The sequence below is a fragment of the Drosophila novamexicana genome, unplaced genomic scaffold (genome assembly GCF_003285875.2).
Source record: "Drosophila novamexicana strain 15010-1031.04,08,12 unplaced genomic scaffold, DnovRS2.1 tig00000770-arrow-pilon, whole genome shotgun sequence".
NCBI classification, from domain to species: Eukaryota; Metazoa; Arthropoda; class Insecta; order Diptera; family Drosophilidae; genus Drosophila; species Drosophila novamexicana.
The window spans coordinates 1,271,231-1,285,193 of NW_020824821.1; the positions used below are offsets into that span (position 1 = coordinate 1,271,231).

At 42.7% G+C, this 13,963-nt stretch overlaps 1 protein-coding gene across 1 annotated transcript; it reads left to right on the forward strand.

Moving 5' to 3' along the window:
* Positions 1-7,639: 7,639 nt before the first annotated feature.
* On the forward strand, positions 7,640-11,739 carry LOC115763717. The gene is made up of 2 exons (XM_030706409.1): positions 7,640-8,440; positions 8,511-11,739. The coding sequence occupies exon 2, from the start codon at positions 8,514-8,516 to the stop codon at positions 11,670-11,672; it is 3,159 nt and encodes a 1,052-aa protein (XP_030562269.1). The 5' UTR covers positions 7,640-8,440; positions 8,511-8,513; the 3' UTR covers positions 11,673-11,739.
* Positions 11,740-13,963: the final 2,224 nt, after the last annotated feature.

The window sequence follows — 13,963 nt, forward strand, 5'->3', positions numbered from 1 at the left end:
CCTATAGGAAAAAAAAGACAGACTCAAGAGTGCACCACACACAAACCAGGATCACAAGATCAAAGATCGAAAACTCACTTGTCAGTCTCTGGCAGCAGCCAAAGGGAACTTTCAATTTCTGGCAAACACAAACGACAAACGAAAAAAATGAAAAAAAAAAAAAAAAAAAAACAGTTTGTGCAGTTCTCAGCCTAAAAATATAATTTATGAGGCCACAGCATTTGATGTATACATTTTAAGCATTGTTGAGACACAAAAATGATTTTGATGGACATTTAACAAAACGACACCAGATTCAATCCACGCTGAAGGAGCAGCAGTCAACTCTGGCATCCGAGTTCTGTTCCTTCGGGCAGCAGCAACAACAACAACAGCCACAAAAAAAGTCGACATATTTCATATTTTATTTATTATTTAGAAAGGGTTCGCTGCATAAATCAAAAATGAAATGAGTACGACATAACAACACCAACTCCGATCCCAGTCCGGGTCCGAATCGCAGTCGTCGATGTTGTCCAATGACCAAAAGCAACCAGCATATAAAACTTCAAATGAAAATAAACCAGCGAAAAATCGAGAAAAAAAAACAGTTCCCACATGTTCACCATTTTTATACACATTACTCGTACCTTATGGAAACCGGGCGTTGAGGTAAAAAAAAACTTGGAAAAAAAATAAACAAAACAAAAGCCAAACCCACAGATTTGCAACTAAGGCATAAAATATCATTCATTGAACATATAATGCAAAGAACTGACGCAGCTTTGATGCGCGAATTTTTGCACTGACAAAACTTTTGACAGCTCTGACGATTGTTGATAAATTGAAATAAGCTCGGGAGAATCATAAACTATGGAGAGGGTAGAGAGTTTGTGAGTGAAAATTGATTGCATTTGCATTTGATGTTGTTTGCTTGTGAGTCATCAGAAGTTTTCTACGTATAGTTACTTTATTGAGTGGTTAGTTTCGAGACACTCAATTAATTGAGAATCGCATAGAAAGGCTTCTTTGTGTAAACTGTTTCAGTCAGTATTCATAGATACTCTTTGCTGATCTCTGATGGAAACTTTGATAGGTTAAATACCTTGGACATTAGAAAAGGTTGCTGGTTAAAATCCCAGTTAAGAAATGGAATTAGTATAAGCGCAGGTGGAAACTTTTATAGCTTAGGCTATTAATAGGCTACTTATAGAGGTTGCTGGTTCAAACCCCAGTTAAGAATGTTTAAAGTTCTAAACTGGAATAGCTTAGAATCTTGGGCTATAGGTGTAAACAAATTTTTGTCTGTTTTTAGGAAACTTCGATAGCTTAAAAGCCATTAAAAGAAGTTACTGGTTCAAATCTTAGTTTGGAATGTTCAGATTATAAAGCAGGAATAGGGGGAGCTAGGGTATTAGTTTAAGCTCCTGTAAATTACAACTGCCTTAGGCACTTGCCCTTCTTCTTTGGGCAGCTTTTTGCTGTCAAATTTCTTGCAGTGCATTTGGCTGTGACAAGAAAGGGCCACATGCCATATTCAACAGCAGCAGCAGTAACAACAATAACAACAACAACATACAGTCAAATGTTGTGTTTGGTATTTTTGCGTCACGCGTTGTTCAACTTGTTTTTGTTGTTGTTGTTGTTGCTGCTGCTGCTGCTCCCGAGGTCTGCTTGCGCCTGCGCACACGCCTGAGTGCGACGCGACGATATCAGTGAAATGATCGCAATCTCAACACAAAATTTGTGTTTGGCGCAGACATTCTTACTGCGCCTGCGCCTGGAAACAGGAACGCTGGACCTGCTGCTGCCTGCTCCTGCTGCCGCTGTTGTGCCTGCCCCAAAAGATGATGAAGATGAAGCAGCAGGAAATCTGCAAGCAATGCGACCAATCTACCCCTGGCCAAACCCCTTGTCTGCGCCCTGCTCTGTCTTTCGTCAGCAGCAGCCACAAAAAAGGGAACCAACCAACGTCGTGTTGTCATAATGAATGGCGCAGCTTAAGTCATTTCATTTTGGAGCTCAACCTGAAGCTGCGGCTGAGGCAGGAGCTGAAGCTGAAGCTAAAGTTGGAGCTTTAGATGGAGCTGGAGCCTGCAACTGTTGCTCTGGCATTGATTTTTTTTATAGTTCTGCTGGCGCCACGAAATATTAAATTACGCGCTGCTGTTTTTTTTTTTTTTTTTTTGTGGTCAGTCCCTGGCATTCTTTCTCGCTCTTTCTTTCGCCCAAGCAGCTCTTCTATCTCTTTTCTTGGAGACATTCCGCATACGCCGTGTGCGACGTCAGCTCTGAAATTAATAACATAAACATTGCGACTGCTGCAGCTGGCCATAAAAACTTGAAGAATTCATTGAAAAAGGCCAATCACAAAAATTGAAATTCCCGCTCTTAGAATTAATAAGTTAATTCCGCTAAGGTACACCCCCGCCCTCTGCCCGCATTTCTCTCGTTCGTTCGCACTCTTCTCGCATCCATATTGAAATGTTTGTTTTGCATAATTACATTGGCGCTCTTGTTTGGCATTTTATGTTGGGCTCTTTTTATGGCCATGGCTAATTTCATGTGAGCAGATTTTACGATTTTATGTGAGCCGTCTGCCTGTGGGTTACGCTCAACTCGTGGCTGAGTGGCCCACAATATGCGGTTCATTAAAAAGGTTAAAGTTGAGGCCGCTTAATGACTATGGGCCACATGCTTGAGCATCGGCTTTGGAACACTAATTACTCGTGTAAAGCAATGGTAACTACTCTGCCATTTTCTGGAGAACGTTGACAGTTTATAGAATTAAAAGGCTTACCGTTCTATTTAATTTTCATTAAAACAAAAACAGTTATGCTAGAATTTCATAGGGATATAAAGAATTCCCATGTTGATTAAAATTTATAGATTCACCTTTGAAGAGTGCTTACTTTCTATTTCCATTTCTAATGCAGCTGTGTCCACAGCACAGAGAGGTCGCAGCTTCTTTTGTAAAGCGCATGGAAAGCACGATTGCCTCGCACTCAATCATAACAATTATGGCTGACACTATGACTTCTTTCTAAGGTCTGGACGCGCGCGCACAGTGAGGCGAATATATATTTAGCAGAAATCAAATAACGATAAAAAATCACACGAATATTAATTCGCAGAAATGCAAAGACCTTCATGAGGAGCCCAGTCGCGGCCAGCTAAACGTTTACCCCGTTTTGCCATTATGAAATTTATAGTTGCGGTCTGCCTAGACCGTAGCTTTCAAGCCCGAAGCCCATGCCCAATGCCCATGCGCTCTGCTCGTACAGCTGACCAACGCTTTGGGTCGTGTGAGAATGCCAAAGCTATAGCTGTTGCTGTTGATGTTGCTGGGGCTGAGGCTGTGCCTGGTGTTGGGCCACATGTGCCCTCAAAAACCAGACACAGTCGCGTGGTCGGCCCGGCTCACTTGCCCATTGGCGCAACCCCGAGTTCAACTGCGATGCCGCAGCGCAAAAGCATTTTAGCCCCAAAACGTACCAACTACTGGCCAAAACGCTGGAGTCTAATGCCAGTTGCTGCAGCCGTGTGGAACTGGGCTTTGTTGTTGCTCCTCTTACAGTATTTTTACTTTTTTTTTTTTGGTTGGTTTTTATGCGAACAACTTCCATGGAAGTGGCTTAAGCCAAACGTAGCAAATATTTTTATATACGAGTACGACTCCACACTTATCGCCATACAAGATCAATATGCACGATATCAATATGCCTCGCTTCGTTTCGCTCTGGCTTTGCCTCTTCCTCTCCTTTGCTTTTGCTTTGCTCTCGTCTTGTTCCTTTTGCCCCGAGCAAGCACAAGATGAACAGCAGAACAGTTCCAGATACAAGCGGGGGAGCACCATAAAGGAGCTTAAACACAGCTCAGGTATTCTAAATTTGCGCGCATATGGCATGTAGGTAGATGAGGCAGAGGTATAAGCTACTAGATAACTCCAAAATAACAAAATAGGAATTAAAGATCTAATTCATCATTTAGGTATGCACCTTGCACTTGCAAGTTTCTTTCAGTCACAATCCCTAAGAGAAAATAAGTGGAAAATAGGTATTCGATTATGTCTAATAAAGTTTTTTTCTAAGGAGGTTTATAAGTCCGCTTTATCGAAGCCTGAATTTAACCTGAACCGGCAATCTGTCGCTTGCTGGTCCGACGCTATGCAGCTTCAGTCCGTCAGGTCGAAATCTTTTATAAATATAGGGATATACCCGTATCGTATCTATCGAGCGATGACTAATTGCTTAACAAGCTGCTGCCACAAAAGCGAAACCGAAATGTCTGTCAGCTGTTTAAGATTTGTCGCGCTTGTCAATATGATTAGCCAGTTTCAATTTGGCCGTCTATGGCCCAAAAGCAACATTTCGCGGAATTTCAAAAAGCCAGCAGAAAATATGCAATGACTCCTATACAAACATTTTGAATGCCCCAGGCGATAAGGCAGCGACAGCACAGCGACGCTGCAGTCGACGTCGACAGCGATGACGATGATGATGATGATGATTGCAGTAGACGATTGTTGTGCATACCCTACCCTAAAATATGAAAAATACTTTGACTATATTATCAAATTGGCAAGCAGAGACTGAAGAAGTAAGAGCTCAAGCTGGTAAGATATACATTCCTTTTCTAGAGTGCCACTCAAATTCCACTTCTCTTGCTGATATTATTTTCGTTGTGTTTTGTGATTGAATACCAAACATGTGTCAGTAGCTTTGACTCTGGGGACGTGAATATATTCCTTGATTATTAATTTTATTGAATTCTTGTGAAGGAAAATTCCAATCACCTCTTGATTAAGGATGGGTCACAAAAAAGAACAGCATAATCGCGTTCGATGTTGTTAATTCAAGAGAATGATCTGAAGGGAATGCTTCAGCTGACCTCATGCTTAAGGATGGCGCACAAAAAATAATAGCAAAATTGATTTCAAGATCGTAACTGCAAGAGAATGAACTCCGTAAAGTGCGCCAGCTTATCTCTTGTTTTAGGATGGAGAACAAAGAAATCGCTTTCGAGAGTGTAAATGCAATTGTGTAAATGAACTCCAGAGAGTACGCCAGCTGACCTCTCGTTTAAGGATGGCGCACAAAGAAGAATAGCAAAACTGCTTGAACCATGTTGAAAGCGATTGCAATTGTTTAGGGTATCTAAGATTCGGTATATCCAACTTAAACTTTATTTTATTTTTATTCTTTTGCGTGGCTTTTGCCAATTGTTGTTGCTCTCCTTGTGACATTTGCATATTTTGAATGTTCGCGCGCGGCCTGCACGTTTTACAACTGCAACAACAACTGCAAAAATGTTATCGATGATTGCGAGGCAACGTAGCTGGGAGCCGAGCTCAGCTCAGCTCAGCTCAGCTCTGGGGCCAGCTCTCGTACTATGTAGATGTGGGAGGAGAGTCATGATGCTGTGGCTCTGCACTGGGGACCTTTTATAGTTGTGCTGTTGTTGTTGTTATTGTTGTCAAACAATTGTCACAACGTGTTGGCATTCACACGAACTTTATGTTTTGTCAACACCTCGTAATGTTTTTGGGAGGAAAGAGCGGGCGCGCGCGCATGTCAAGGGTTAAAGCTTGACTGGGCCAAGTAGTTTGCAGTCCATTAGCTTAACTGTTGCTAGAAGGAGACGAAGACTGAGACGTAAGCACTTTTGGCCTACCGCATTGCACGCATTAATAACATTTCTGAAGTGCTGTCAAAAATTGCAGCGGCAATTTTCAATCAAAGGTCCCATCGCATTCGGTTTCGCATTCCTTTTGTCAGCTCCGAAGTTCATTGTGAAAAAGCAACACCCGTTCTGAAGGGTTCCTCAACTCGGCTAATAATAATGAGCGGAACCGCGTTCATTGTAGCTGTCTTGGCGCTCTTTATACTCTCCTTTCCTTTCTGTTTTTTTTTATTTTTTTTTACTTATCATTATTGTATTTATGGCACAATTTTGTTTTGGCATGCAAGGAAAGAAAAAACACTTGTGCTGTAGCTGACAAGCGGAATATCTTTTTTCTCGCGTTCGAATGCCGCAGCTCCTTGGCGATCGTTTGGTGAATAGATCACTCAGTCGCAATGAATTATTGATGGACTGACAGCGAAAAAATACTGCAAGAGAGAGAGGGAGAGAGAGAGAGCGAGATCTCTCTGTAACCTGTAGCTTTGACTTTAATGTGGCAGCCGAACCGATCGATATGTCCAATCTTCGATCTGCGATCGTCTTTGCGACTTTGTCAACATTGCGTCTTGCTTCTCGTGCCTGCCCCAGGCATTGTGATATATTGTTCGGTAGCATTTTGTTAAACGTGATCAATTTTTAATTACCCATCAGCCCGTCGACGATCGTCGATCGTTGATCGCTGTTCGTCTCTGGTCCTTCCTTCAATCGCACCGCACAAATGTAACCTGCACGTTTTGTCGCATGTCAGTCGAACGATTTATGCTACCCAGGCTATCCAATCGAGCCGACTGAGCGACTGAGCGACTTTAATAAATGTGTCTTGCGCCGCTTTTGGAGTGCGTCTCCGTCTCGGTTGCAACTACGTTTTTAGTAGCTGCCGTGGTTGCGGTCTGATTGGGAATACTTTGCGGTCAGTTTGCCTGGCGCTGGACCGCGAGTGTGCGTAAAATTTTTAATTAGCTTTGTCTAATTAACACTTGCAACACACAGAGAATTGAGCGGCTCGAAGCGTGCCAAGCGAAGGCGTGAAGATCAAAAGGTATACGGTGCGATAGGAATACCAGTTAAGTTAGTTGGAAGCTAAAGAAAGATTCCACTCAAAAGAAGTCAATTAGCTGCAGCCATTAAAGAAATTAAAACTTGCCATAAAGATTGTCAAGCTTGTTTTGAGTTTGGAATTCTGAAAATATACCAAATCGGGAGCTTGTGTCTTATATCAAGATCTTGAAGCTTACAGGAATCATGCAAAATAAACCATTACGCTTATTAACGAATTTTTTATGGTATGTCAGGTCGATCGACTGTTGGTTCACAGCAATCGCCTGGCCAGACACCTGGGTACAGCTACACCTAACCCACGAGGGAGTTCAGGGCGCAGGAGGCGTCCTTTTCTATGGAATTAAACGCCCCAAGAATTGAGATCTTACACAAACAAGTTGTACGTTGGAGGAATAGCGTGGAATTAATTGACACTTACCATTTTACCAAAGCCAACTGCTTTTAAGGATTAACTATAATCCTTAGCTCTTTATTTTCATTTGCTTCCGGAACTTTCTTGCAACTACTCACTTAAACCTACTGCACAAGGTAGTTGTGCCACTTCTTCCCGCTGCATCTGCAGCTCCACGAACAACATAATTTCCACAAAATGGGCAGACCACAACCAAAAGTCCACGCCCATTTTGCAGCAAGCTACGGTTCGTCTGTTGGCCTGGCCCGGGCACATTGTGCCCTCGGGTGCCCTACGGTAGGCAGCTAAATTAAAGTGAACGCCCACAGCACGTGCCGCAGACTTGGCGGAACAGAAGGAGCCAAATCGAAAGTGGCCAGCAGCCAGCAGACCGGCAGACCGGCAGCCAGCATCAGACAGCCAAGCTGGCTGCCGCGGCCCAAACTTTTGTCTGGGATCCACTCAAGAAATGCTGCCACTTGAGTTTTTTAGTTGGCCGCAACACGGCAGCTCCTCTCGGGGCTACTCCTCTTCTGTATTTATTTACTTTTGGAGCACGCGCAGCAACAAATTAAAAAGTAATTCACAAGCGCTGCATAATTAGCTGCTAAGTGACACTAATGTTGCTGGTAACGGAACGGTCTTTAGTTTTCAGCAGCACCTCCTCAGAACGAGGCCCCCCTTCCCCCGCACCTTCTCTCATGCTACTTGCTGCACTTTCGGGCGCGTTGTGTGGGCATGTTAAGTTTTCGAACTGATGCCACTATACATTTCGTTTGCCCTTTGTTAGGGTATCCACGATTTTTCATCGGTATGGAGACGCTATATTTTGAATGAGCCATCTGACCTAGCGCAATTTTCTTCCTTCCATCCCTTCATTATACTACCCTCTCTAGAGCATTCAGGCGTCGCCTAGTCAAACATTGTTTTTCCCAACATATTTTTCAAGTTTTTCTCTTTTTATGTTGTTGTTGAATTTTCCTGTTGCTGCAGCTAATTGATTTGCGTTTGTTGTGCTGTGCTTTGTGGCCTAGCACATGGCTATTCGTTTGGGTCTGGCTCCCTTTTGGCTGCCGAGTTGTTGCAGTTGTTGTGTGTGGCATCGCCCTGGAACCAATTGATGGTTGTGCCGAAAGGTCATTACTGTGATGAAATTTATTTGTGAGTTTGTGGAGTAAGTTGTTGTCTGTGTTATTTGTGTCAAATAACACATAAAACACACACACACACAACACACAGAACCTAACTGAAAGCTAGTTGGTTACCAGGCTCGCTTAGTTACTCGAAGAAGTTGCGCAAAATAAAGCACAACAAATACTTAAAGCATATGTAAGCTGTTGAGAAAGGCCTCAGCTGCTACTTGGACTTATGAACCTATCCTCCTTCTGATTAACTACAGCCCATGTTTCAAAATGCTTCCAATCTGGGTCAGCAGCGGAGTCCCGAAGGATCTTCTGAAGTGCAAGATGTGAGCTTCAATTCGAGCAGTGAGTATGCCGAATGGGATCGAGGGTCCTACGAGCGTGAAAAGGAAACACGCCCGCGGCTTGACCAAAAATACAAACAAAAAGCCAAGTTTGCGGCTTACTGTTGCCTTTCGGATGATAGCGATCCAAGCTTATATAAGAAATGCCAGAAGCGAGCGGAACGTTATGTCAAACAGTTTATAGCAGAAAAAGACGCCGCGGCCAATTATGACTTGCCGGACGATGTACCTATAAGGAATTTCATACGCAAAGTTGAGCCAGAAACCTTTACCGATAGCAAAATCGAACTCGCAAAATCTAAAGACCTAGCTGAGAATAAAATTGAAGGACAAAGAAAACATTCCGCAAGGGAAGACTTAACGGCTAATGAAGCTACCCTGCGGGAACAATCTGACACGGATATAAGTCAATTATCGCAGTCGTCGACTGAAGAGTCGAAAACTTTTAGTCAAATCTATAGCGAAATCTACGAGGAGTCACGAGCGCGACAGGAGAAAGCCGAGCAGATATACAGAGTATATACAAATAAAGAATCTAAGCGTAAGGAAGAAAAGAAAAGAGAACACTATATGAGATCCAAATCCGGACAACGTACAGCGCGTTGGGTAGAGTACTTGGGTCAGCCCCATATTCCCAATGAGTACTCAACGGAGGGTTCAAACGAAAGCGACAAGGATTCGGAATACTTCCAATCATCAGTGAATGATAATTATTTTACCGAAGAGGATTATCAACATTTAATTCAAGAACAATTGGATGTCATAGCTCGTTATCAGCAAGAATCACGCAGTGGCTATAAAATCTATATTGACGAGTACATGAGTGAGCTGGCAGAGGCTTCTGATAAAGATCAGCCAGCTATTGGCAGCCAACAATCACACGGGGATGTAAAGGACTCTTTGAGTGAGCAAGGAGATAGACAATCCAAAGACCAGAAAACACATGAAACTGAACCATCTGAAGTGCGCAGCAGCAAAGCTTGTACTCTTGAATTTACACAAAAGAGTTCAAAGTCAAATGATAACGAGACCGGAAAAACAGAAGTGCTGCAATTTGAACATTGTGATATATATCATATTAAGCCAACCGGCAATAGAATTTGTTCTTCGAAAAAATTAAAGAAAACTCCATTTAAATTTATTGTTAATGGTCGTCATCAAGATAACTCCGATTTTGAGTTCGATGAAAGCGAGAACTTAAATAATTCAAGGAAGTTACTAAGACCTACTGAGGAGCGGAATTCCCAAGGAAGTGCAGTTAAAGGACAAGCTGATCATAGCAAGGAATTGAAAGAGAATGCTTCCATTTGTTCTTTCAAGCGCGTTGAAGAGCGCAATTCTCGGGAAAGTGAACAAATTAAAGTAGATGGTTCAAAGAGTTCCATAAAACCTACTGAAGAGCGGAAATCCCGGCGAAATATAGCTGATCGAAATGCTTCCCATAGTAAGGAACTAAAAGCAAATGTTTCTTTAGATGCTTCCATGCGGGTTGATGAGCGCAGCTGTCGAGAAAGTTTTAATAGTGAACAAATTGAAGCAGATAGTTCAATGAATTCCTTAAAACCTACTAAAGAGCGAAAATCGCGGCGAAGTATAGCCAAAGGAAAAGCTGATCATAGCAAGGACTCAAAAGAGAATGATTCTATAGATTCTTCAAGACGGGTTGATGAGCGCAGTTCTCGGAAAAGTGTTTACAGTGAACAAATTAAAGCAGATAGTCCGAGCTCCTTAAAATCTACTGAAGAGCGGAAATTTCAGCTAAGTATAGCTAAACAAAAAGCGGATAAATACAAGGAATTAAAAGAGATTCGGGACGTTGAAGAGCGCAAGTCGCAGATATATAAAAAGAGATGTGTTCCCTGTGAGCAAAGCGATACCGACTGCTCGAAGCCGATTGATGAGCCCAAGTCGCGGCGAACTCCATATAAGCTCAAAAAATCTGGGAAGAGCTTCAATAAAAGTCACGAGGCGCTTCAATCCCCAACGAATTCATGTTGTCCCAGCGAAAAATGCACCAAGAATGTTGAGATAACCCCTCTTGAGGCTATTGATAGCTCTCTGCTGTATGCGGATGAAAAAGGTAGCATCGATGATTACTATTTAAGCAGCAAAGGTGCGACTTCAGACAGTTCCCTAATTAGCACTACACGATCTATGCAGAGTGCGCCCAAGACATATCAGGATCGTGCGAGCAGCCCCATACAGATCATCTACAGCGAGCCAAGCGACAGCTTCGAATTGGAGCTAGACATGACGCCCACAATTCAGGAAATGGAAGAGGATATTGCTGACAATGAGGCTGACGATGTGGCGGCTGTGGGGGAGTGCTATGTGGAAATGCCAGTGAGTAGGAGATCCACGAAAAGTAAGTTGTCCAAGGAATGCTCCCAGACAAGCATAGCCAGCGAGGAGAAAGGAGTTCAATATCCCAGCGGCGATGAGCTGAGCGATTTGTCAAAGAAAAAGAAGCGCGCCCTCAAAATATACGACCTGGATGAGGCCCTGCTAGAAGTGCCCAAGGATTTCAAGGGCAAAGCGATTGTCTTCGACAACGAGGATGAATTGCTGGACATAAGTCTAAGCGACGATGACCTCCAGCTGCAGGCCAAGCTGCAGGCAGCTGTCTGGGCCAATGCCACAAAGGAAGGCAGCTCCAACAATATCAGCTGCAATTCGCTGCCAAGTGGAGATAGTCGGAAAAGCAGCAGCAGCAGCAGCGTTTTCAGCATCTGCAGCTATCAGCCCAGCGAGCGTTTCTATCGACGCACCCAGCCGGAAGATGATGACGATCTGAAGCTACCCGAAGTGGATACGGACACGCAGCCGATCACCTATGAGATACATGTGGCCCGACTCGCCGAGCGTGCGCTGCGAGCTTGTACTGACTACTACCAAAGAGGCGTCCAGCTGAAACCGGAGCTGGAACAAGATATTGCAGCAAAGGTGCAAATGCTATACAATTCGGAAATGCAGTTCAATACGCCGAAGCGCCTTATAAAACGGGAGGAGATCCTTAAACAGTTCAATCTGCGACTGCAACAACAGCTAAATCTAATCGCGCCCAGCTTTCAGTAAAATAATGTAAAAAACACACACACACAGAGAAAGGATACAGCACAACATCTTCCATATATATATATTCCATATATTTTCTATATGAACATAAAGTTCAGCTTATAAAAATCAAGGCATAATTTGTTTTATTGCACACGAACTGAAAAACAATGCAATGCATTTTGATATTTATGTTCGGTGGGCTGTTTGCACCTTTACGAAAACTCGCCACAAAATACTTGAAACTTTTAGCAGACAGAGGAAGAGGCAGTTCGCAGCCGCCTTCAAGTCTGGCCCTGCATAGCGCATAAATCAGTTTTAGTGCAGGCTAAGGGTCTTGCTGAAGGCTCAAGTGCTCGACAGAGATGTAGAGAGGACAAGTAAAAGTTATACAGTTTAGAATGTCCAGCTAACATATACCCTAAACACAGTTCCCGATGAGGTATTTGCAATTATGTAGAGTATGTGGGCAAATACAGTTCATATCTGGCAATTTCTGATTAATCAATAATCGATTTTTATCAATTTTTTGTACCCATGAAAGAAGTTATCGATGTTACCTTATGAAAAGCAACATATCGAGTCTTTAGGATATGTTACAAATGCCAAGGCTGAAAATCGATATTTATCGACTGAGTATATAAGGAAGTTTTCTAACGATTGCGTCTATTATTTGATAACCTAGCTAGACAATATTCCCTGTCCCTGGTTACATAGTAGGAAGGAAAAGAGAGGTAGTTATATCAAATGCCAAGGCTGAAAATCGATATTTATGGACTTGGATTAAATGATGAAGGTTTCTAGCAATGGCTAGGCAATACTCCCCGTCTCTAGTTACAGGGTATTGAAGGAGGTAAAGAGAGGTAGTGGCAGCTCTCCTAGCATAATTAGGCAAGCAGCCCAGCCCCTGGCTACTGTTAGTCTCGGATTGCGATCGTTGCCACTGCCCCGTGTTGCACATTCATTTTCTTCACACATACTAAATATGCAGCGCTGTTTACATCATCAGCCCTGACAGCCAGCATAGACATTATGTTGGAGCTCTGGGGGTGTTGCACTTGTTGCAACTGTTGCAGCAGCATTGCCCCCATCTATTGAGTGGCTTTGATTGCTAACTAAACAGAAATTTCTACAATGCATTGGGCCAAAAGTGAGCAAATATTGTTTTAAGGCACATCTACATATTTTACCTGCTTAATGAAGACACATTCAGACATTGACTTGCTTCTTGATTTTGATTGTATTCCTTGCCTAGATTTTATAACGATGTGCCGCTCGATATGTTTATAATTTACGATAGACAGAAAGAGAGCGAGACAGAGGAAGAGAGAGAGAGAGAGTGTGTGTGTGTGTTCTTAGAAACATTTTTGATAGTCTTACAGGTAATGTTGCAATGTCTACAATTGGGCAATCTATAATTGGGTTTCTTGGTATTTCAAGTGAGTGAATTTCTCTGTTTATACCCTGAACCCATTAAAAATGGGTATAAGGGCATACTGTATTTTTGCAAAATCCAAATGTATGTAACAGGTAGAAGGAAGCATCTCCGACCCCATAAAGTATATATATTCTTGATCTGCATCAATAGCCGAGTCGATCTAGCCATGTCCGTCTGTCTGTCCGTCCGTCCGTCCGTCCGTCCGTCCGTCCGTCCGTATGTATGAACGCAAGGACCTCAGAACCTATAAGAGCTAGAGACTTGAAATTTTAGATGTCCTCCTAGTGCCTGCGCAGATCGAGTCTGTTTCCGATAATCGATAACTTACTCCGTTTCCAAGTAATCGATAAAAATCGATATCGATATCCTGTTTTTGGGTAATTTTGGTAAATAATAAGAGCTAGAGTCACCATACTTGACATCTAGCTTCTAAAGTAGAATATATATGTATATGCATTTGATGTTGGAAGAAGAGAGTTCAGGGTATCCCCTAATCGGGAGCTCCCGACTAGAACTCTTTACTTGTTGTTTTTTTTTTTTGCTGGTTTGTCTGTTGAGTAGAGTAGTCAGCAAGTAATATGGTTATTTGCAAGTTTGAACCCTGCCAAGGGAACTTTTTTTTTTCTTAATTTATCTTTATTACTTCAAACGAGCGCGTTGCGCGAACTGCATTTTGGCGTTGGAATAAGGGTTCAGGGTACTCCCTTGTCGGGAGCTCCCGACTAGAACCTCTTGCTTACATTATTTCTATGTCATGACAACTTTTGATATGCTTTAATCAGCACCTGACTTGATCTACGATATGACTAGCCTATTTGCCTTTCCTTCAAGCGGAGTCTCTTTCCAAACCCACACGCACATCGATGCAGGCCAT

What these genes read in the sequence shown, in the direction of transcription:
- LOC115763717 (XM_030706409.1), top strand. Translation starts at nt 8,514, where the DNA reads ATGTTTCAAAATGCTTCCAATCTGGGTCAGCAGCGGAGTCCCGAAGGA.